Source organism: Odocoileus virginianus, chromosome 32 (assembly GCF_023699985.2).
Source record: "Odocoileus virginianus isolate 20LAN1187 ecotype Illinois chromosome 32, Ovbor_1.2, whole genome shotgun sequence".
In the NCBI taxonomy this organism is placed as follows: Eukaryota; Metazoa; Chordata; class Mammalia; order Artiodactyla; family Cervidae; genus Odocoileus; species Odocoileus virginianus.
The window spans coordinates 30,011,552-30,035,409 of record NC_069705.1 but is presented as its reverse complement, the minus strand read 5'-3'; the positions used below and the strand labels follow the sequence as shown (position 1 = coordinate 30,035,409).

At 38.6% G+C, this 23,858-nt stretch overlaps 1 protein-coding gene across 7 annotated transcripts in view; it reads left to right on the top strand.

Moving 5' to 3' along the window:
- The window catches only part of TENM3 (teneurin transmembrane protein 3), a 991,614-nt gene that overhangs the window by 911,602 nt on the left and 56,154 nt on the right, over positions 1 to 23,858 (top strand). For 5 of the 7 annotated variants that reach the window (XM_070460105.1, XM_070460102.1, XM_070460103.1 and 2 more), the window contains 7 exons: positions 6,654 to 6,870; positions 7,882 to 8,001; positions 8,829 to 9,090; positions 12,783 to 13,050; positions 14,316 to 14,459; positions 20,949 to 21,198; positions 21,897 to 21,917. In XM_070460105.1, coding sequence (XP_070316206.1) covers positions 6,654 to 6,870; positions 7,882 to 8,001; positions 8,829 to 9,090; positions 12,783 to 13,050; positions 14,316 to 14,459; positions 20,949 to 21,198; positions 21,897 to 21,917 — 1,282 coding nt within the window. The remainder of the gene's footprint in view (positions 1 to 6,653; positions 6,871 to 7,881; positions 8,002 to 8,828; positions 9,091 to 12,782; positions 13,051 to 14,315; positions 14,460 to 20,948; positions 21,199 to 21,896; positions 21,918 to 23,858) is intronic. The other 2 variants (XM_070460107.1, XM_070460106.1) reach the window with 1 other exon arrangement.

Here is a 23,858-nt window from a genome sequence, read left to right as displayed (position 1 = left end):
TTTCCTATGCTATACAGTGGGTCCTTGTTGGTTATCTGTTTTAAAGAATGGCCATGATCAAAAACTCTCCAAGTGGTAGATTCTGGAGAGGGTGTGGAGAGAAGGGAGCTCTCCTACACTGATGGGATTATAAATTGGTCCAGCCACATTGGAGGACAGTATGGTGGTTCCTGAAAAAAAGAAAAAAAAAAACTAAAAAATCTGCTGTGCTTTTAAGACATGCTTTTGGCCTGTTTCAATCTCATAATCTCTAGGAACTGAATTTATTCTTCACTTTGTTCAGCAAAATTTTTGTATGCGTGCTCAGTGCCAAAAAGAATATGTCCTAAATTCTGGGAGCTACAACAGTGGACTAGATTAGCCCTCAAGGAACTTGGTGAGACCGTTGTCTGAGCTGATTGCTAAAGGAAATGGGGAGGGAGCCAGGATAAGAGCAGTGAGAGGTCTCCAGCAGAGGAAATAATAATCACAAAGGTCTCATAAGCCATGTTAAGGAGTTCTAACTACTCAGAAAGCAGCAGGGACCAATTAAAGGAAGTATTTTACCTAGAGAAGTGAAATAATCACATCTGATTTCTGCCAAGAGTACTCTGACTTAAGTGTCGAGAATGAATAGCTGGGACAGGACTGGAGCCTGGGAAACCTAGCTCTTGTTGAGATCTTGTCAAGAGGTGGCCATGGTGGCCTGAAGGGTCTTTTCAGTGAAATAAAAAGAAAGCTGACTCAGGACATGTTTGGGGTGGGGAGAAGGAGGAGCTGGCCATTGATTAGGTGCAGAGAAAAAGGGAGGAGGGGAGTGAAGGATGACGCTCAGGTTTCTCCTTTGAGACCCTGGGTGAGTGGATAGCGGAGACATTCGTTGAAGTAAGAAATGCAGAGAAAGTGGTCTGTTCAGAGAAGATCGTGTATGTTGCGTTTTCCACATGTTACGTTTTCAATGCCTGTGTAATATCCTAGTGGAAACATCTAGAAGGAAGGTTATAAATTGGGAGTTCAGGAGAATAAACAGCCTGGGGTCATTACGATTGAAATGATGTAAACATAGACTAAAGCCTCGAGGAAAACTCTGTTAATCAGACAAACCAGGAAGATACGCAAAACCAAACATGATCCAAATTCAGTAATAAGCAAATGAATTTCATGTATGGTGACCCAAAAGAGAAACAAAAGGTAAACCCATACCCTTTGAAGATTCTAAAATCCACAGATAAAATACTGCATCAGAAATCCTACCTCGGGAATTCACTGGCGGTCCAGTGGTCAGGACTGTGCTTCCACTGCAGGGGGCTGAGGTTCCATACCTGTTCAGGGAACTGAGATCCCACAAGCCACGCTGTGCAGCCAAAAAGAAACTTAGAGATTTATTAGGGGGAGGGGAGGTGCTTCCCAGGTAGTGCTTGTGGTAAAGAGCCCATCTGCCAGTGCTGAAAACACAAGAGATGTGGGTTCGATCCCTGGGTCCGGAAGGTCCCCTGGAAAGGGAAATGGCAATCCACTCCAGGGTTCTTGCCTGAGAAATTCCATGGGCAGAGAAGCCTGGTAGGCAACAGTGCATGGGATCACAAAAAGTCTGACACAGCTGAGCAGCCATGACACTTTTTAAAAATAAAATTAAATATATATATTTTTAATTTTTTAAAGAATCTCTACCTCTACCTCCAGCTTGGAATGAGGGAGAAAGACTTCCAAATACTGTGGGTAAGGGCTTTAATTACCTTTAGAGTGAAGATGAAAATTCATTCAAAGGAAATTCATGACTTTTTATCCAGTTAGTGTATCAAGGTTTTGAAAACCATGTTAAACTATCCATAGCTGCTTAAAAGATAAAAGTGAGACTTTTGACAAGCAGGTCAATGTCAGACCTACATAAAGTGTAAATTAGGAAATGATGGAGTCAGACATTTTAATAATCTAGTAAAATGTGCATTGTTTACCTTTAGCAGGAAAAAAAAATTATTTAAAGACAAAGGAAACAGGGCAGGGTAGAAACTTAAAAGCAAAACTAAAGATTGACAAACTATGACCTCTGGGCCAAAGCTGGTTTTTGTAAATAAAGTTTTATTGAGACACAGTCACACCCACTTATTTACATATTGTCTCTGGCTGCTTTAGAGATATCAAAGCACAGTTAAATACTTGTAGCAGGGACTATATGGCCCATAAAACCTGAAATATTTTTTATCTGGTCCTTTACAGAGTAAGTTTGCCAACCACTGTTACAAACCAGTGAAAGTCCTAGGAAAGATGAGAGCATCTTTCCTAGTAACTAGAGCAGTAATACTGAGGATTAAGTGGAAGGAAGAATAAACTATATTGTCTACTTTATATCAAAATACCACTTATATTGCAAAGCCTAACCTAGAGAAAGAAAGGCTCTTAACTGATCATTGAAGTTGTTATTCAGTGGGTTTTGAACATTTCTGATTTTCTTTAGATCTTCTTTATGATTAATTCTATTAGATATGGCTTCTACGCCAATACCAATTTAAGCCAACCTCATATTCCTGAGACTAAAATGGAATGCCGATGATTTTAAGAAGCTCGTCTACAAAGTCGGTTTTACTACAATAGACATTTGGGCAAGTGGATGATCAACTTTAGTGGTACTAGATAGCCATAGCTATGTGAATATAGGCAAAGAATGAAAAATGTTTTCTCAAGTTATAGGAAGCCAGATTCATAAGCATCCGTCACTTGCTTGGGCAAGTTACTGATAAACTCTGCAGAAAAATAACAAACCATGCGTCCCTGCATCTTGGCTGTTGAAAATGAGATTCTGTCTCTGATTGATGTTAGCAGAGAGGCTTGTAAAAATGCATTTCCAACTGATTAGTTCAGAAGGTGTCAATCTCATGCAGTTTTATGACCTGCAGATCACATGCCAGATGCACGTTTGGTTTTTATAAACTAACAAAGATGAATGATGAGATTTGAGCATTCCTGTTTGGCAACTGTACCGTATAGTGCCTAAAGGAAGGAATTCAGGGAGTATTATGGGGGACCAAAGGAGGGGGGATTTAACCTTTAACTTACCGGGTTAATGGAGATAAAATGTAACCTTTGGAGGTTTCGCTACTAAGTAGTTTCTAGTTATGCTTTAAAAATGAATGTAAGGGAAAAACTTGCAAGAATATCAAATGTTTATATGGAATTACTCTCCCAAGCATACTCATTCTAAATCCATGGGGTAAGAACTCTTAAATACACACACACACACACACACGCACACACACATGTGTATATACATATATGTGTATATGTATATACATGTTTGTGTATGTGCATATATGTGTCTGTGTGTATACACGTGTGTGTATCTGCATATGTGTGTATACATGTGTGTATATGCATATATGTGTGTGTACGTGTGTCTGTATATGCATGTGTGTGTATGTATATACACGTGTGTGTATGCATATATGTGTATATGTATATACACGTGTGTGTATGCATATATGTGTATATGCATATACACGTGTGTGTATATGTATATATACGTGTGTGTGCTCAGTTGTGTCCGACTCTTTGCGACCCATGCACTGTAGACCATCGGGTTCCTCTGTCCATGGAATTTTCCAGGCAAGAATACTGGAGTAGGTTTGCATTTCCTTCTCCAAAGGGATCTTCCCAAGCCAGTGACTGAACCCATGTCTCTTGTGTCTCCTTCATTGGCAAGTGGTTTCTTTACTAGCTGAGCTACCAGGGAAGCTTAAATTATAAAACATACTAGAGATTCCTCATGAAGTCTCAACCGTCATGAGGTTGAGATTATAAATCATGAATTGTTATTAAAAGAATTTTTTAATTGTTTTTTTGAAGCTAAAGTGATTTGGGTGCAATAGGTCAATCATCTGCTACTTTAAAAATCTGAGTCTTAATAACTTCTGTGTCTTCGAGACAGATGGAGAAAAAATGCAGTATATTGCATATTATAACATATCCTTGTGAAAAATAAGCTTCTAGGATAGTTTCATCTTTCTTCCACTAGAAATATTGAGAAATATTTAGACATTTTTCATCTTTGTGGCCTTTTGGTTAAAAAAGCAATATTTTGATAAATTTCTCTGAAATTTCAAAGCTCAGTTTCATTTGATTTTCTTAAAACATGATTTTGAATTTTTGTCACAGAATAGATATGTGCTTTCAAATAATTAACAATCCATTTTTTAGAAGTATAACAGACATACACATGAAAATGTAGCTATAATAAAGAAACTATAAGATCTGCTTATCAGAAATTCAGACTCATACATTTTCATGTATATAAAAATTATGGTGTCAAAACGTTAAAATAGTCATGTAAAAGAGTTCAGCGTCATACATTTAATTCTAATACTTATTAAGCTCTTTTTTTCAACTGTATGGGAAATAGTGAAATTTTTAGTTAATGTCTCTGAATAAGCTACATCTCTTTCAGTTTTAAGTGACAGAAAAGCCAGCCCAAACAGGCTTAAGAAAGAAGGCAGTGCTTTGACTTCTAGAACTGAAAAGCCCAGGTCAGATGCAGCTTATTGCAAAAGCCCCAAAGTTGTCTCTGTGACATTTTTTTTTTCTCCAGCTCTTGACTTTGACTCTTCTGGGAAGGCTCCATTCCCAGACAGGTTCTAATATAGTGGCAACTGGGGAAATGGGGTAACCCCAAGTTCACGGCCTTACAGCTCCAAGGCTGGAGGGATGGGGATGGGGCGGGATGGCTTTTTAGATAGTTCCTGAAGTTCAGTCCAATTTAACAGATTAGGTCCCATGTCCATTTCTGAACCAAACACAAGGGGAAATATGCACATAGACTGAAAGTTGGGGAGGACTGGCTATGCAAATGAAAAGTCAGAGTAGCTACCCAAAGAAGGGAAAATGAATGTTAGGAGAAACCACAAGTGCTCGCAGCATTCTTTTTCAGGTGGGCAAAATGACTGAAGGACAAAGCCAGGCCGCTCGTCTCCTGTTTCTTACCTTATCTGTGTTGTGTTGACCTGCTTATAGACTGGGCAATATGATTCAATTGAGTTTGTTTTATTTTGTCTCAGTTTGCTGTCAAATAATGAATGGGCAAGCATATGTTCTATCAATAAGAGTAGCCTAAAGCAAAAAAAGAAAAAAAAGACTATTGTATTTAAAAAAAAATAAAAGTTTGTTTCAAAACACCTGTATAAATAAAACATTGGTCAACCAGATATTTTCAGCTGAGTTTGCCATAATAGGATCATGCTGAGACCTGAAACTCAAGGTTTTAAGATTTTATAATGATTTTGTCCAGTCTCCCAATGGTGATTAAAGTCTGCAGAAACTAATGTTTTTATTAATCTGTACTGAGAAATATAATAGCCAAACAGATCAAAAATCATGTATCAATTGGTCACTGAAAAATGACCTTAAAGAATAATGTCATGAAACCATTATCCTAACACTTATCTACTAATGGGGTGGTTCAAACAAAATTCTTACATGGCCCATTGAATATAGTTTCCTTTTGATGTTCCTGGAGAAGGCTCGGGAAGAGTCTAACCTTTATTCTTTTTAATGTCACCAACAGTGTAGGTCAATTTTTAGTGATAGGTTTCTTATCATTTTCAATATTATAGCTTATTTACGTTAGCCATATTTTTATTAACATCTTCATTTTAGAGGAGGCATATTAATAGAGCTCAGGTTCCTCTTTGAATTTTGAGAAATGATGTAATTATATTTGGAATATTCTTTACTGTCCTTGGGCTTCCCTGGTGACTGAGACAGTAAAGAATCTACCTGCAGTGCGAGAGACCCAGGTCCGATCCCTGGGTCAGGAAGATCCCCTGGAGAAGGAAATGGCTACCACTCCAGTAATTCTTGCCTGGAGAATCCCCATGGACAGAAGAGTCTGGCGGGATACAGTCCATGGGGTCGCCAAGAGTAGGGTACAACTGAGCAACTAACGCTTACCATCCTTGGGAAAATGATTTCCTTGAAAGGTGACTGGCTCATCACAGACTTCCGTTTTCTGACCTTTTCCCGAATTTTAGGTGGGAGAACAGCCAGTCAGTGGAGTGGTCTGCACACACACAGTAGTTACCAGTCGGTGGAAGGGTTTGCACACACACAGTAATTGTCACACACAGTAGTTGTCCAAGTGCGATGTTGTATTCGGGTGCAGTTGGTGGCACCTTAAAACAATTATAGCAGTAACACCAGAGTTCACCAATCACCATCACAAATACAATAATAATGCACAAGTGGAATATCACAAGAATTACCAGAATGTAACAGAGACACGAAGTGAGCAGATGCTATTTGAAAAAATGGCACCGATAGACTTGTTCCATGCAGTGTTGCCACAAACCTCTGATTTGTTAAAAAAGAAAAAAGCTCAACATCTGCAAAGGGCAGTAAAATGTGATCTGCCTATAATACATTGTTCTAAACTGTCGTTTTGTTATTTTTTATTCAGAACCAACGTTATATAATTCTTTTCAGTCATCTCCAATGCAAACATTTACTGTCTGTGAAAGCAACTGCAGCTATTGTATTTGATTTCACAAAGGATGCCAGAAATTACTGTTAGATGGGAGGAACAAATCGTTGGATGTGAAAAAAAAAATAGCCAGCCAGCAAATAAAACTTATTCTGCATCATGACCGAAAAAGAGGAATTTTCTAACTGGTTTACATCTCTCTCTACAGATGGACTCATTGACTGCATGGATCCTGACTGCTGTTTACAGAGTTCCTGCCAAAATCAGCCTTACTGTCGTGGACTGCCCGACCCCCAGGATATCATTAGCCAGAGCTTACAGTCACCGTCTCAGCAAGCTGCCAAATCCTTCTACGACCGCATCAGTTTTCTCATAGGATCTGATAGCACCCATGTCCTACCTGGAGAAAGTCCTTTCAATAAGAGGTCAATACACTTTTCTTTACATAGATTCGTAATGATATTATCACAGTTATAAGCCCTTAATATGAAATGCTGATGACTGCAAATTTGAGAAAAGTGCCTTTTTTAAAATGTAGTTTTTCATCGTTTGGCACATCCTTCACCAAACTTCATGTTTCAAGCATTTTTGACACAGTTCAGGTACTTTGTCAATTTCAGTACCGGAAGCATAACAGGACATCCCATTAAGGAGTCAATAAATCCTCATTTAACTAGTTGATTTTCTTAGCACAGTTGGAAGTGTTTCAAAAGAAGCAATGAAAAGACCCCAAAAGGCAAAACAGAAGTGCACTTTTTTTTTAAGCTGAGCTCACTAAATAATATAAATTATGAATTAATGTAATGGAACTGCTAACAGCATGGCAGTAAGATTGCATGAGCTGTTGGCCTGGTGCTTTGTAGAGCAGTAATGACCTGAAAATAAACCAGTAAGTGAAAGCAGGTGTCTTGTGTCTCACTGAGCAAAAGAAGATGATTTACACCAGAACTCCTGGGTCTGCAGCAATTTAACAGCATTAATGCAGTTAGACCCAGCAGTTGATTAAAAGTTGTTGCACAAATGTTCCTCATTGCCCCCTTAAATCTTGTACTTCTTGTTCCCTGCGGGTTTCCGGATTGCCTTGGAATTAATTGGAAAGTATACTTTCCTTCATGCAAGCACCAGATATATGACTTACAAAAAGAATGCACAGTTTACAATTTAAAAAATTCATCTCTAAATTATTGGTCTTGATAACTCTCCAAAACCCAGATTGCAATGAATTAAAGCCCAGGGTAAACACCAGGTATTTCAAGAATGTGGATTGCAGTGAATTATAAGGAACACTGTCTTGGGAGTGTCTCCAGTCTGGTTTTTGTGAATACAAGTGCCTTATGATACTGTTATTTTATCCTTAGGTTGAATTATCTCCACATCATGATAATGTTTGTCTGAGGAGATAAATGTTCAGTCTAATTCTTCTACTTTTCTCACAGCCTCGCGTCCGTCATCAGAGGCCAAGTGCTGACTGCTGATGGAACTCCACTTATTGGAGTGAATGTCTCATTTTTCCATTACCCAGAGTACGGATATACTATTACCCGCCAGGATGGAATGTAAGCTAGTTCCAGCACCCTATCTTTCTTCAAAGTGTTTTAAGTATAAAAACTAGGCTTTTTTTTTTTAAATCACCAGGCATGATGCCTTAATGTCCCTTTTAGTTTGAAAATGCAGCAACTTTTAGACCAGAGATCTGTGACAGTCCGTGGCAAAAATTTAAAGTTATATATTCATGTAGGTTTTTAAAAGTTGATCTCATTTTCTAAGGCATAATAAAAGTATTATGGTTTTATAGGAGAATGTTCTTTCTTCGTCTTAGAAGATTCATTTTGAAAAAAACTTGTTTAATTTTTGGTCACACCCCACAGCATGTGGGACCTTAGTTCTCAGAACAGGGATTGAACAAGTGCCCCCTTGCATTGGAAGGCAGAGTCTTAACCACTGGACCGCCAGGGAAGCCCCCATGTTGAAATATTTGAGAGTGAGACTTTGTAGATCTACAACCTAAGTTCAGATGGTTCTAGAAAAGGAGTGGATAGATAAAGCAAACTTGTACAAATGTTAATAAGTTAGTAAGTATAGGTTGAGGATATATGCATGAGTTGGAATAAACTCCGAGAGTTGGTGATGGACAGGGAGGCCTGGCGTGGTGCAGTCCATGGGGTCACAGAGTCGGACGCGACTGAGCGACTGAACTGAACTGAAGGATATATGGATGGTCATTGTATAATTCTTTTAATATTCTCATAGAGTTTAAACTATTTCATGTAAAAGTTGGGAGAAAAAAAGGTCTTTCTTATAAAGCATGTGGATTTAAGGAGGTGAGTTTTGAAAGTCACATGAGATCCGGGTAATTCACTAAATATGTCTTGTGTTTTCCCAGGTTTGACCTGGTGGCAAATGGTGGGGCTTCTCTGACGCTGGTGTTTGAACGATCCCCATTCCTCACTCAGTATCACACTGTGTGGATCCCATGGAATGTCTTTTATGTGATGGATACCCTCGTCATGAAGAAAGAAGAAAATGACATTCCCAGCTGTGACCTGAGTGGCTTTGTGAGGCCCAATCCTATCATCGTGTCCTCACCTTTATCCACCTTTTTTAGATCATCTCCTGAAGACAGTCCCATTATTCCCGAGACACAGGTAGAATATTCTAACCAGCAGTGCTTTTCAGTAAACCATTTTCAGATCATGTGGTTTCCAAAGAATTTTTTTAAAGGAGTGCAGAATTCCAGTGCTATCCTAAGTAATTCTCTGGAATGACATGTAGAATGTGGGGTGCGTATGTGTGTGTGTAGTAAATAAGAGTTATTATGTTAGGATATCTATTTCTTAAAGATCTATTCAAAATACTTTTTCTTCAAGATATATCTGTGTCTATTTATTAGCTGTAGCCAGTTGGGCAAACAATTTTAAGTGCAACAGCTAGTAATGTCTTTGCTCATTGATTCATTCATTGGAAAAGGCTTTTAGTGCCTGCATGTATCTGACCTCCTAACTGACATTATACCAAGTGCTACTATACGTGGTCATTACTCGTAATGTTTTACTGTTTAATTATTATTGTGAGCAGAAGATATGTTAGAAAAGATGAATCTCCATAGAAAATGTTCATTAATTTTCTCACAGTATTTTTAAAACACGGCATCATATCTTAAACCCTAATAATATAGGGTTAATGATGTAGTTCGTAAAGCCATATTTTTCACAGGGAAAAAATTATTATGTAAGTTTTAAAAAGATAACCATGTTTTCACTATTCATTTTTATCTACTGAAATATCGGGGGGATCGTTTTTCTTCCTGTATGGTTCCAATTAGAAATAACTTTCAGATCTTAAAGGCAGGACATTAAGTACAGCAATAATGGACTTCATATGTAAACAGCTGAGTAAAAACATGTGATCTTTAAAATACAACAGCACTGAAGAGCTTGGCTGCATTTATTCTTCAAATATTTATTGAAATACCTCTTCTGCACCAGGCGCTCTTATAAGGAGACAAAGCAGTACACGGATCAGAGGAAGTACCTGCTTCCAAGAAGTTTGTCAGTTTACACAGAGAGACTGAAAACAAACAAATAAATGTCAAGTTGTGAATAAGACTTCATTAAAATAATAAAGCAGGGTAAAGTGGATGGAATTGCAATTTTATATAGCATGGTCCCGGAAGATCTCTTCAATAAGATTACATTTCAGCAGAAACTTTGAGAAGAGAAAGAATAAACCTGGAAAATAGAAGGTCATTCCAAGCAGAGCAAAGAGCAAGTTCAAAAGCTGCAAGGGAAGAATAGGCTTCCCTGCTGGCTCAGTGGTAAAGAATCCACCTGCAAGGCAGGAGACACAGGTTCGATCCCTGCGCTGGAAAGATCCAGTATCGGAGGAAGTGCCAACCCACTTCGGTATTCTTGCCTGGGAAATCCCATGGACAGAGTAGCCTAGCGGACTTTGTAGTCCATGGGGCCCCAAAAGAGTCAGACACAGCTTAGCAACTGTACCAACAGAAGGGGAAGAACAAGAAGTGGGCCTGTTCGGAGAACTGCAGAGAAGCTGGCAGATGTGGCTGAAATGAAGGAGATGATGTCACAGATCACTGAAGACCATGGCAAGGATGAGGGCTTTTCCTGTGATCATTGAGTAATTAGAAGCTGTGAGAGGATTTTAGGAGGATCAAATACAGTTTCTTATTTGCTTCTTTAAAAGATCATTGCAGTTGCTGTCCTGAGAATATTCTATTTAGGGCAAGGGTTGAAACAAAGAGACCAGTCCGGAGGCAGTCTCAGTAGTAGGAGAAATGATGGTGTCTTGGATAAAGGTGATTGTGGGTAGAAGGGGTAAGAAGCATACAGTAAAGCTTAATGGTTGGTTTTTCCTCTCTGGTTTGATTTGCTTTTCCACTAGTGCAAAATAGTATGGTCAAATTAAATTACCTAGGAGAAACATGTTTTAATGAGTTAAATTACAGATTATTTGTTCCCATGAAGTAAGCTAATGATGACAAAGACAGAAATCAGTTATTTAAAATTAGGAATAACATGATATTTTGAAATAGAGATATAACTCCTGGAAGATCACAGTATGTATTCATGAAGGTGTCTATAGGAAACCTATCAAATTGATGTGAAATTATTTTGAAAATAAGAGGAAATAAATGATATGCTTTAAGTTATAATCACTTACATTTTCAGGGCCATCCAAGTCACCAAATCTGTTTTTCAAACTAAGCCACCAGTATTTACCCCCAATGATACGGAACAGTGAGTTCTGTTCAGATGATTCACCCTGAACCCAAGGGTCCTACTTAAGTTATTAACATCTGTATGACAGACATACATCATTCCTAACTGTTTCATGTGAGAGGAGTTGGGAGGAAGAAAAACACTACTGAACACTGAATCGCTGTTTTAAGATTTTTCCAACATGAAAAGGTGGTCCTTTAAGTCTGAGTAATGAATATTCCTAGGGCAATCTGAGGAAACCTTTGAGAATGCTATTTAATTCTTAGTAGAGAAAGTGGTGAGCTCCTAGGGTGGATTCTTAAGCATAGACAGCATTGTACATCACACAAGATGTAGTAAGCCCGAGTGAGAGTGAAAGCGTGTCTCTCAGCCGTGTCCGACTCTTTGCAGCCCTCTGGACTGTACCCCACCAGGCTCCTCTGTCCATGGAATTCTCCAGGCAAGGATGCTGGAGTGGATAGCCATTCCCTTCTCCAGGGGATCTTCCTGACCCAGGAATCAAACCCGGGTCTACTGCATTATAAGTGGATTCTTTACCATCTGAGCCACCAGGGAAGCCTGAACCTAAGAAGAGCTGCTATTATTAACCAAACTAATAGCACTGTTAGCAAGTAGAATCTGAATTATTTGGATTTATTTTATATACACCATAACATAGATTTTTTTTTTCAAAATATTAAAATCCTGTTTCAACATAATGTATTTTGCATATGTCAGGATAAATTTACTGGCATTCATTGAGCACATCACACTGATGGGTACATTGTGGGGTTAGGAATATGATTTTTAAAATTTGTAACAGATGATTTTTATGCAGGTAATTATGTTAACTCTTTACACTCATTTCAATTCAAACGGTGTATATCGAGTGTCTTTTGCAGACATTCAACAGCACGTTAATTGTTCTCTGGGGGGAAATTTATGCAACTTGAAAATATTAGTTCATGTACCATCATATCAAAAATCAGCCATGAGTGCAAGCATAATGTTTAAATAATTATGGGAGTGTGCTGTTGTTATATTACCTTCCAAGGTGAATATGGAATTTGCTACAATTTAACCCAAGTGAATTGGTCTGTTTTGTTACCATTCCTGTCTTTCTAGGCTGTGACCAGTCAGCTGATGAGGCCATAGATGTAGGTTTAACCCCTAAATGAGCCAGCTGGCATGGGCCAGATCTTTGGCCTGGGCCATATTTCTGTGCTGAGCAAACCATCTTACAAATGTCTGCTCTAATTCTCCAGGGCAACGGGGGTGAAAGATGGGTTAGTGAGAATCCACTGTGACTATAAACTAACAAGTCAGTGCATGTCAGCCTGATGGAGCAGTCACAAAATTTCCTGTATGGGAAGTAACACCTGAACTGTGATTAATTCAAGATAAATGACAGGAAGCTTTTAGGAGGAGAAAAATTGAGCTGGCAGCAGCGTTATTTTTAATTATTGAATAAGATAACATCTCAAATGTGTTTTTGTGGATACTGACTCTTTAGAATCTTATCTTATCGTTAATTGCTTTGCTGCATTCTTTTAAATGTATTTTACCTAATAGTCATACACGGTCCCCGTTTGAAACTTCTGCTTTCTCTTTAAACCTAGGTCCTCCACGAAGAAACCACAATTCCAGGAACAGACTTAAAACTTTCCTACCTAAGTTCCAGAGCTGCCGGGTATAAGTCAGTACTTAAGATCACAATGACCCAGTCCGTTATCCCATTTAATTTAATGAAGGTGCATCTGATGGTGGCTGTCGTAGGAAGACTCTTTCAAAAGTGGTTTCCTGCATCACCGAACTTGGCCTATACTTTTATATGGGATAAAACAGATGCATATAATCAAAAGGTCTATGGTCTGTCTGAAGCTGTTGGTAAGTCCCTTGTAAATGTATTATATTCTGCACCAAAACCACTGTGTTGAATCAGAATTAACATGAAATTCATTGTAACCCAAGGAAATCTGTGGATAAGCAGAGAGGATGTCAGTAAGGTTACCTAGAAAGGTTGTAAATGGTTGGTTTAGATCTACAATAGGAAAAAGGAGTATATTCCATATGATGAAAGGGAATGTGAAATTTCAGGTTTTAACATTCTTTTTCTCATGTTTTTTTCCTCATCATGTCCCTTCCTTTTTTCATTTTCTTCTTTCCTTTATAATTTAATCTCAATTTTCATTAACCTTTTCTACATTTCAGTATCTAACAACATGTAGTTTCAAGTCATAATGATATTTTAACATGACATCAGACAACATTTGTGCCCAAAAATTATTTCAGCTCTTCTGAGTGGAAGGACTGGTCAATTCAGCAGAATGATATTCATAAACCGTCAAACCAGTTGTTTCACTGCATAACAGGACGATGCAATCAGAGTTTGATCTGTTGAGATATGCATACTGTGGCTCCAGGCTCAGGCTCAGAATACCCAGGAAAACATGTTACCTGAAAATATAGTAGGCATTTTATCCTGAAATTAATATGTAATTTGGACTGGAATTTATTCAGATCAGATAATTGCCCCTTCTCCCTTCACTTTGTTCTAAGTTTTAAAACCCATGTTTCTTTGTAGACTCTGAAGTTTTCCTTTTGAGACTTGTTCCTATCAATCTGCTGCTAGTTTTGTTGTTTATTCCTGATAAGAGCATGTGAATATAATGTTGTAACCTGGCTATCTGTGTTTGCGCTATTAAACCTTACTTAGCGTTAATACTTTCCATAACTTAATACTCCCGGAGCCTAAGCATCTCTGATTATTCAGATAGTAAATGGTGCTTTTTGTTGTTATTGTCTGATCACCATTTGGGGCCGATTTATCCGCTCTAACTAATGACTTCCCCAGTTGCTCAACCTGAGCTTCGTTTTGTACTATGGACCCTTTGTGAAAAAGTGGTGTAGGGAAAAATACTAGTTTTCTATTAAGTCAATACAAAAATAATATTTGGAGATCTTTTTTTTTTAAAGAAAACCACCTTCTATATGATCAAATCTTCTCATATAAAAAATGACTCTGTTCACAAATAAGTGGAAATATGGTCTCAGAGCACATCTGTGAAAAAAGCAGTTTTATCAAGATAATAAAATAAATTGCATTTCTGCCTGTGGTTGGGAAGATGAACCATGATTTGTTCTGATTCTAGTGTCAGTAGGATATGAATATGAGTCGTGTTTGGACCTGACTCTATGGGAGAAGAGGACTGCCATTTTGCAAGGCTACGAATTGGATGCTTCCAACATGGGCGGTTGGACATTAAATAAACATCATGTGTTGGATGTTCAGAATGGTAAGAGCTTGTCCACAGATAGTTAATATTATTCACTTTCAAATCAGTTAAATTGGAGCAAGATTTTATCCCATGCATGCTATAGGATCAGAATTAGCAGGAGGACAAAAAGTATATTTGTAAAGACTTCAGGGAATTCCCTGGTGGTCCAGAGGTTAAGACTCCATGCTTCCACTGCAGGGGACGTGGGTTTGATCCCTGGTTGGGAAACAAAGTTCCCACATGCCACATTGTATGACCAAAAAAATAAGTAGATTAAAGACTATGAAAGCTTAAAATGGAAACTATGTAATATACTTCACAGTGTTCATAGTCTCATCACCAACATAGTTTTCCTAGAAAGTACTTGAGTTGATCCAGAGTGCTTTAGGTAGGTTTATGAAAAATGGAGGGAGGGGGATTTTTTAAGTAAAGAAAAAACTAAAATTCCAAGTGGCTTTACAAAAATATTTCTAATAGATCTTAATCTTTAAAAAAGTAGTCCATTCTCAGTATCTAGAATTTTTCAGTTCTTCTTAGATTGCATTTGAGGGGAGAAAAAACTTCTCCCACTCAACCTGGGTTACATTAGCTGTTTTTTGACTTTACAAATATTAGGAAAAAATACTCTGGGAAAAGGAAAGCAAGAATCAAAGAGTATTACTTGTTGTAGATCTGATAGATAAATATGCTCTGAAAAGCACATGTCAGATCTCATAAACCAAAAGATATAAATTTCTTGCAAAATGTGACCATGTCATAAAGAACATTAATTGCATTAAACAAATTCTGTTGTCTTTGCTGTATTTCTAACATTTACCCACATCCTGGCTAGCTTCCCTGGTAGCACAGCTGGTAAAGAATCCACCTGCAATGCAGGAGACCTGGGTTCCATCCCAGGGTTGGGAAGATCCCCTGGAGAAGGGAACAGTTACCCACTCCAGTATTCTGACCTGAAGAATTCCATAGACAGCATAGTCCATGGGGTTGCAAAGAGTCCGACACAACTGAGCAACTATCACTTTTACTTTCTTTGGCTACATCTCAGATAATATACAGGTACATTCCCATAGAGAGAGGAGCCTGGTGGGCTACAGTTCATGGGGTTGCAAAGTCACACACAATTTAGCGACTCAACAACTTTGCTAGAAAGACAGAACCCTAAGGTAACTTGCTCTAAAATAAGAGATACCATGGGAACATTTCATACAAAGATGGGCACAGTAAAGGACAGAAATGGTATGGACCTAACAGAAGCAGAAGATATTAAGAAGAGATAGCACGAATACACAGAAGAACTTAATGATCATACAAAAAAGATCTTAATGACCCAGATAACCACGATGGTTTGATCACTCACCTAGAGCCATACATCCTGGAATGAAAAGTCAAGTGAGCTTTAGGAAGCACCACTACAAACAATGCTAGTGGAGGTGATGGAATTCCAGTTGAGCTGTTTCAAATCCTAAAAGATATGCTGTGAAAGTGCTGCACTCAATATGCCAGCAAATTTGGAAAACTCAGCAGTGGCCACAGGACTGGAAAAGGTCAGTTTTCATTCCAGTCCCAAAGAAAGGCAATGCCAAAGAATGTTCAAACTACTGCACAATTGCACTCATCTCATGCAGGCAAAGTAATGCTCAAAATTCTCTAAGCCAGGCTTCAACAGAACGTGAACCAAGAACTTCCAGATGTTCAAACTGGATTTAGAAAAGACAGAGGAACCAGAGATCAAATTGCCAACATCCACTGAATCATAGAAAGAGCAAGAGAGTTCCAGAAAAACATCTACTTCTGCTTCATTGACTATGCCAAAATCTTTGACAGTATAGATCACAACAAACTATGGAAAATGCTTAGAGATGGAAATATCAGACCACCTGACCTGCCTCCTGAGAAATCTATATGCAGGTCAAAAAGTAACAGTTAGATCCGGACATGGAACAATGGACTGGTTCCAAATTAGGAAAAGAGTATGTCAAGGCTGTCTATTGTAACCCTGCTTATTTAACTTAAGTGCTCAGTTCAGTTCAGTTCAATCACTCAGTCATGTCCGATTCTTTGTGACCCCATGGACTCCAGCACGCCAGGCTTCCCTGTCCATCACCAACTCCCAGAGCTTACTCAAACTCATGTCCATTGAGTCAGATGTATGCACACTACATCATGAGAAATTCTGGGCTGAGTGAAGCACAAGCTGGAATCAAGATTGGCAGGAGAAATATCAGTAACCTCAGATATGTCGATGACACTCTTAGGGCAGAAAGTGAAGAAGAACTAAAGAGCCTCTTGATGAAAGTGAAAGAGGAGAGTGAAAAAGCTTGCTTAAAACTCAACATTCAAAAACCAAAGATTATGGCATCTGGTCCCATCTTGATAGCAAACAGATGGGGAAACAATAGAAACAGTGACAGACTTGATTTTCTTGGGTTCCAAAATCACTGCAGATGGTGATTGCAGCCATGAAATTAAAAGACACTTGCTTCTTGTAATAAAAGCTAAGACCAACCTAGTCAGCATATTAAAAAGCAGAGATAGCACCTTTGCCAACAAAGGTCCGTCTAGTCAAAGCTATGGTTTTTCCAAATAGTCATGTATGGATGTGAGAGTTGGACCATAAAGAAAGCTAAGCATCAAAAACCTGATGCCTTTGAACTGTGGTGTTGAAGACTCTTGAGAGTCCCTTGGACTGCAAAGAGATCAAACCAGTCAATCCTAAAGGAAATCAACCCTGAATATTCATTGGAAGACTGATGCTGAAGCTGAAGTTCCAATACTTTGGCCATCTGATGTGAAGAACCAACTGATTGGAAAAGACCCTGATGCTGGGAAAGATTGAAGGCAGAAGGAGAAGGGGATGACAGAGGATGTGATGGTTGGATGGCATTATGGACTTGATGGACATGAGTTTGAGCAAGCTCTGAGAGTTGGTGATGGACGGGGAAGCCTGGCATATGCTGCAGTCCATGGGGTCGCAAAGAGTCAGACACGACTGAGCTACTGAACTAAACTGAAATTAAGTCTTACCATGCTAGTAAGTCTCTGCTCTTCTCTTACAAATAGCCAAAGAAGGAGATTTCATAATCTTGTCAAAATTAGCTTTTGTCTCATGAGAGGTTATCAGAGGTACAGAATGTTGAGTCAAGCATCCAATACAACTAAATAAATATTTAACTATGATTGAAGGCTACTTTTTCTGATTAATGTTGCTTTGATACTGGTTCTTTTTGTTAAAAAAAAAAATGATCATTGGAGTTGAAGAGGATACATTTTAAACTTCTAAATGTGCTAAATCTAAATAGTTTCCAATCCAGGACTTGAACATTCTCTTCTGCAGAAGAGAACTGAAGGAGTTAATCAATAGTAAGAAAAGGACAAATCAGCAAAACCCCTCACATCTTTTCTGGGGCATAGCAGTGCTAATGCTCTCCTTCCCTTGCAGGCGTGTCCTGGACGTCAGGTTCGGTTCACTTTGCACCCCCTAAGGTGCAAATAACAGAGCATATAACTAGTGCCACGTGTGATACAGACTTTGAAAAAGTGGGGTGTCCCAACCAAGGAGCTTGTCCCACATGTCCCTCCCTATCATCAGCAGTGTCTAAAGCAGTGGTGGTTTCCGCCTCTGATGTTAGCCACATGAGGCTTAACCTCGGTCTTTCAAAATGCAACGCCGTGTGCCGGCCATGCCAGGGCCACTCTTGATTAAATTGTCTACTGTTGTGACTTCCCTGGTGGCCCAGCAGTTAAGACTGTGCTGCAAAGGCAGAGAATGTGGGTTCAGTCCCTGTCAGGGAACTAAGATCCCACATGGCATAGCCAAAAAATTGAAATAAATAAAGGATACATTTTGATAGTCTCTCCAATTATAGTTCACATAGTTCGACATATTGCTGTATTCCTCCTATTGCTGTGAAAGTTGCTCAGTCAGTGTCCGATTCTTTGCAACTCCATGGACTGTAGCCCACCAGGCTCCTGTCGATGGGATTGTCCAGGCAAGACTGCTGGAGTGGGTGGCCATTCCCTTCTCCAGGGGATCTTGCCAACCCAGGGATCGAACCCAGGTCTTCTTTGCAGGATTGATTCTTTACCATCTGAGCCGCCAGGAAAGCTTCCAGAAGTTCTTTATAAACAAACCCAGAGGAAAACCTCTCCATGTGTTTTCATCATTATGAGATTTTAGGGTAAAGTTCATAACCGGTTAGCCACAGGATTTCACCCAAGAAATTATGAACCAGTAAAAAGACTACAAGCCGAGAGCTTCAGGAAAAACCACATGTATGGTATTCAGCTCTCAGTGTTAATATTCAGGAAGAGTAAGAAACTCATAAATATTCTGTGTGTGGATACATTTAATAAAAATACACACACATTCTTCCAGAGAATAATAGATGGTTAAATTTTATTAAAATAACAGGTCAGATGTAAAAACTGACCCCAAATTCCATCCTCCCAAAAAAGTTATAAATGATAAAATATATATTATTTTAAAAGGCGAGGAAACCTACTTCACAGACTGAACTGAATGTGATTTCAAATGTTATCCCAGATCAGTGTGACAGGTAGTGGCTTTTCAAAGTGACATGTGTCTAATTGAATAAACAAAGTGATTTGTAATCATGACAAGGTGGACAAGCAATGGAAATACAGTAAGGAAGACAAGAAGGCAAAAACATAGACAGTGACAGGTGTTTGCGCAAGCAGCCTGGAACATGGAAATAAATATTCTAATGTTCATCTTTCTATTCTGTCATAATAGAGGAGAATCATGAAAGACCAATCGTTCTAAGTAATGACTGAATGAATCAGATGCAGGCGAGCCATAGGCTGACTTGTAGGAGTTTCTGATGAAAATTACAGAACTGGCTGTTCTAGGAAATTATAGTTCCATCACTGTCAAATAACGCAATCAGAGAAAGATCTTAGGGATCATTAATGTATTCTTTGAATATTCAAGGCAAAATGCTTTTTGTCTGTTGTTATGATCAAGCCTTATTTAGATGATTTTCCCTAAATTTGAATAAACTTGTTTTTTCAGTCCTGATTTCTTTATGTATATTGGCCATGATTCTTACATCACCCGTGTAGCAGAGCATTAGATAAGTAATAACAGAATTCACCTAAAATGTGCTGAGCTATAAGAGGAACACCATTATTCTGCTTTCTTCTTCACTTTAAAATTATCCCCAAATGGGAAGAAAAAACACTTTCTCAAGCTTCCTGTTGGTACTTTCTTGGGACTGATTCTTTTAACAGTATATCTGTTTAAAAAATGTATAAACAGCAGGTGGTTTACAGATAATAACATATTGAGAAGTGTCTTGAACGTGTGGAACAATAACAGCTGACCATCCAGTTGCATCATAGCAAAATGCAACCAGTGAACTATGTTTAATAATGGTAGATGAGTAAAATTAGAATCTCCACTCACATCTAGTTTCTCACTTTGAAAATATTTAAGATTTTTTTCTCAGCTTTTCGTTGAAGACCAAAATGGAGCAGACTGACATCTTGCCTTACAATTATTGATATTTTCATGTCTAAAAGCAAAACTCACTTTAAATGATAAACTGCCCTTCCCTATTTTGTAATGTCTGAAATTTTGAATAATTACATGTGCATGCATTTTCATATCAGGTTGAAGTATAAGCAAGAAAAATACTCTTTCACAGTATAGTCATATGTTAGAGGTTTGATATATATTTTCTAGCTTTGTTTTCTGTAAAGTGTATTTAATTTTTTACAAATCAGTGATAAACTCCTAAAGAAGAAAGTCATATTGTTGGTGCATATTTTTATTAGTTGGATTCATATGGAATGTTTTCAACATCATTTAACAATTAGGCAAACTTGCTGCCCCCTAAATAACATTGTGGGAGACCTGGGTTTGATCCCTGGGTTGGGAAGATCCCCTGGAAAAGGGAAAGGCTACCCACTCCAGTATTCTGGCCTGGAGAATTCCATGGACTGTATAGTCCAGGAAGTCGCAAAGAGTCGGACACAACTGAGCGACTTTCACTTTCAAAGAACATTGTGTAGAGATGGTTGTCAAACTTGGCTACATGCACATTAAGATCATCTGGAGAGTTTTTAAAAATCTCAATGCAAGGCTGCCCTCCTCCCCGCTCCCCCCCTCCCCGGATCAGTTGCATCAAAATCCCTCGGGGTGAGATCCCAGCGTGAGTAGTTTATACAACTTCCCTTCAGTTCCTACGTATAGCCAAGTTTGAGAGTCACTGAGTCAGTTTCTAATTTTCCTTGTTAGGCCTTTGTTTCTTTCACCAGACATTCTTTAAACCCATAATGGATAGCATTTTTTGCTCTCTCCTATATATCTTATTATATAATATTTTACACTGGATCACTGAATGGAGCGTTTTCTGATAGAACTTGGGATAAAAGTTTTCCCAGTCCAAATCGAAAAGGCACCAAACTGTGGCTTCTGTACTGAACCTGTTGACTTTTCATCTTTACTCCTTTTATCATAAGAAGAACACATTTTATCTCGTCCAGGTATCCTGTACAAGGGCAACGGGGAGAATCAGTTTATCTCCCAGCAGCCCCCCGTGGTCAGCAGCATCATGGGCAATGGGAGAAGGCGCAGCATCTCATGCCCGAGTTGCAACGGTCAAGCCGATGGTAATAAACTCTTGGCCCCGGTGGCGTTAGCGTGTGGGATCGACGGCAGTCTGTATGTGGGGGATTTCAACTATGTTCGGCGGATATTCCCTTCTGGAAATGTAACAAGCGTTTTAGAGCTAAGGTATGTCTCTCCTTATTTTGGGGTTTCTATCATAGTGAAACATGCTTTTATTTTAAAATAATGTTGCATATGGTGTACTAATTTATTTACTTAAACATACCTTTCTAGTGTTTAAAATTCTCCTTAGAAAGCAGTGAAATTCTTGGTTCAAATTTGAAAAAGCCCAACACGTGTATATTGTGCCCTAAATGTATGCAAGAGTATAAATAACCTAGTATATAAAATCTCACTGATTCCAGTGAATTTTCTATACTCCAGGAAGCTAGAACTATGGGTTTTAAATTTCTTTAGTTATCTTTCGAAAAACCTTGTGATATAGGTTGTTAACACTTTGGTTGAAATTAAAGCATAAAGTATTTTCCTACAGTATTAGAACATAACAGTAAGCAAACAAAGCCTATAACTTTCAACTAGAATATCAAATCTTCAAGTCGGGTTAACTCATTAACCATAATGACAGTAGTTAGAGTAACAAATTGCTATTTTTGCTTTGTTCATTTAAGCATGTTTATCAAAATCATTCTGTTCTATAAACTGTTTGATAAGCCTTGACCTACAAAATTCATTTCCAGTGTTAGTTCTGCTTAAGTTAGCAATTTTCCATAAAATAATTAAAATCTCAGTATTCAGTTCATTATATAGAAACCTTTTCTAACTATGCTTTTTTTTCTCCACCCTTTTTATCTGCTTCCACCAAGAAATAAAGATTTTAGACATAGGTAAGCATCTTGCTTAAAGGTTATTGTGTATTTTTGAATGTCCTTTGTATGTGTCAACATGACTCTCTGACATTGTTTTCTAAGAACATTTTATCATGAGAGAGGAAATTCAGCAGCAGAGAACATCTGAGGAATGAAAATTGCCCAAATGAACTATTATGATACAGCATATTGCAAAGCCCATATTGTGCATTATAATTTGAAAAATATTTTTGAGTTGGCTAGCATTAAATTTTGTCGCAGAAAACCATTATAATGAGCATCTCTGTGTAACAAAAAAGAAACCTGTAAATTTCAGGTACTGACTATAAGCCATATTGAACAGAACAACGTTTGAAGCACAGTTGAGAGTTTGAGGAGAGTTCAGTTTGACCAATAGCCAGGGCAGATCTGCTTTATGGGACCCAAAGCTCATTCAATTAGGGAGACTCAGTTAAAGGAAAGGAACCTAAAGATAGTTTACATTGGCAAATTTTTTAAAACATAAGATCCCATGAACATGCTGCCTGGGGCCCTTGCACTTGGAAGGAACTCATACAAGTGGAGGAGCCCTAAAGGTTAAGCTTTACTGACTTCCTGGTAAATTCATGGCTGCCTTAGTTTAAACTGTGTATTCAAACCCCATTTAAACTGTATATTTTCCTAAGTTGAGAGAATTAATAGATTTGAGTTTTAAGAAGTAGTGTTTCCACTGACATTATTATGGAGGAAAAGACTTTCTTCAGGGCTCAGAATGAATGTCATTGAAGCAAATATATAGGCTCCAAAGTTTCCAGATTCTATTTGCTCTGTACACTTAGCTAAGAAGGTACAGGAAAGTTTGTATGATGTATGGGCACTTTTAACTGAGAAACTTTCCCTGAGGACAGCAAAAAAAAAAAAGTCGGGGTTGGGGGGGATATGTTTGAAAGGAAAGCTGCAAAAAGAAAAAAAGGCAAGATATATTGGACATGATCAATCTGGTTTGGCCATTGAAATAGCTAATACAATGATATTGGATAGAAATTAATCCAACTATCACTACGTGCTAGTTAACGTGAAGTCCTTGAGATGAATAAATCCGTGTGATTTAATTAAACCTTTATGCAGAGATTGACAACTAGGAAATAAAAAACAAAGGTCAGCTGAAAGGTGTGTAGCTGTCACATATCCATACGACCCGTATCCATAGTCCCAAGACCTTTACCTAAGCTCCCCTGTTGATCTCACACTATCAACTAGTAGCCCAGCCACATGCAGAAACCAGCAAGGAATTTCTCTAGACTTCTGAGCATGAAAAGCTGCTGTTAGAAACCACAGCTGAATATCAAAATTGTTCTGGCCTGGTCTTTTTAGTAACTGTGGAGAAGAGAAGACGAGCTGGTGTGTACACCAACTACATGCAGAAATGCTGGAGGCGATACAGAAAAAATGATCAAAACAGCCACCTTTTTTAACAGGCTGGGCTGTTCCACACCAGGCACAGTGCAAGACACACAGCGTTGCACACCCAGACAGCAGCCCTGCAAGGTCACACAGGAACTAAGAGAGGCTCGAGGAGCTTATGCCTCTTCCCCCAAGGTACATAACTAAGAAATGGGGGACAGAGATTTGAACCAGTCTGGGAAAGCATGTTCTTTACACTACACCACATCAGTTCAGTCCACTTAAGTCGCTCAGCCATGTCCGACTCTTTGCAACCCTATGCACTGCAGCACGCCAGGCCTCCCTGTCCATCACCAACTCCCAGAGTTTACTCACACTCATGTCCGTTGAATCAGTAATGCCATCCAACCATCTCATCTTCTGTCGACCCCTTCTCTTCTGGCCTTCAATCTTTCCCAGCATCAGGGTCTTTTCAAATGAGTTAGTTCTTCACATCAGGTGGCCAAAGTATTGGAGCTTCAGCTTCGACATCAGTCCCTCCAATGAATATTCAGGACTGATTTCCTTTAGGATGGA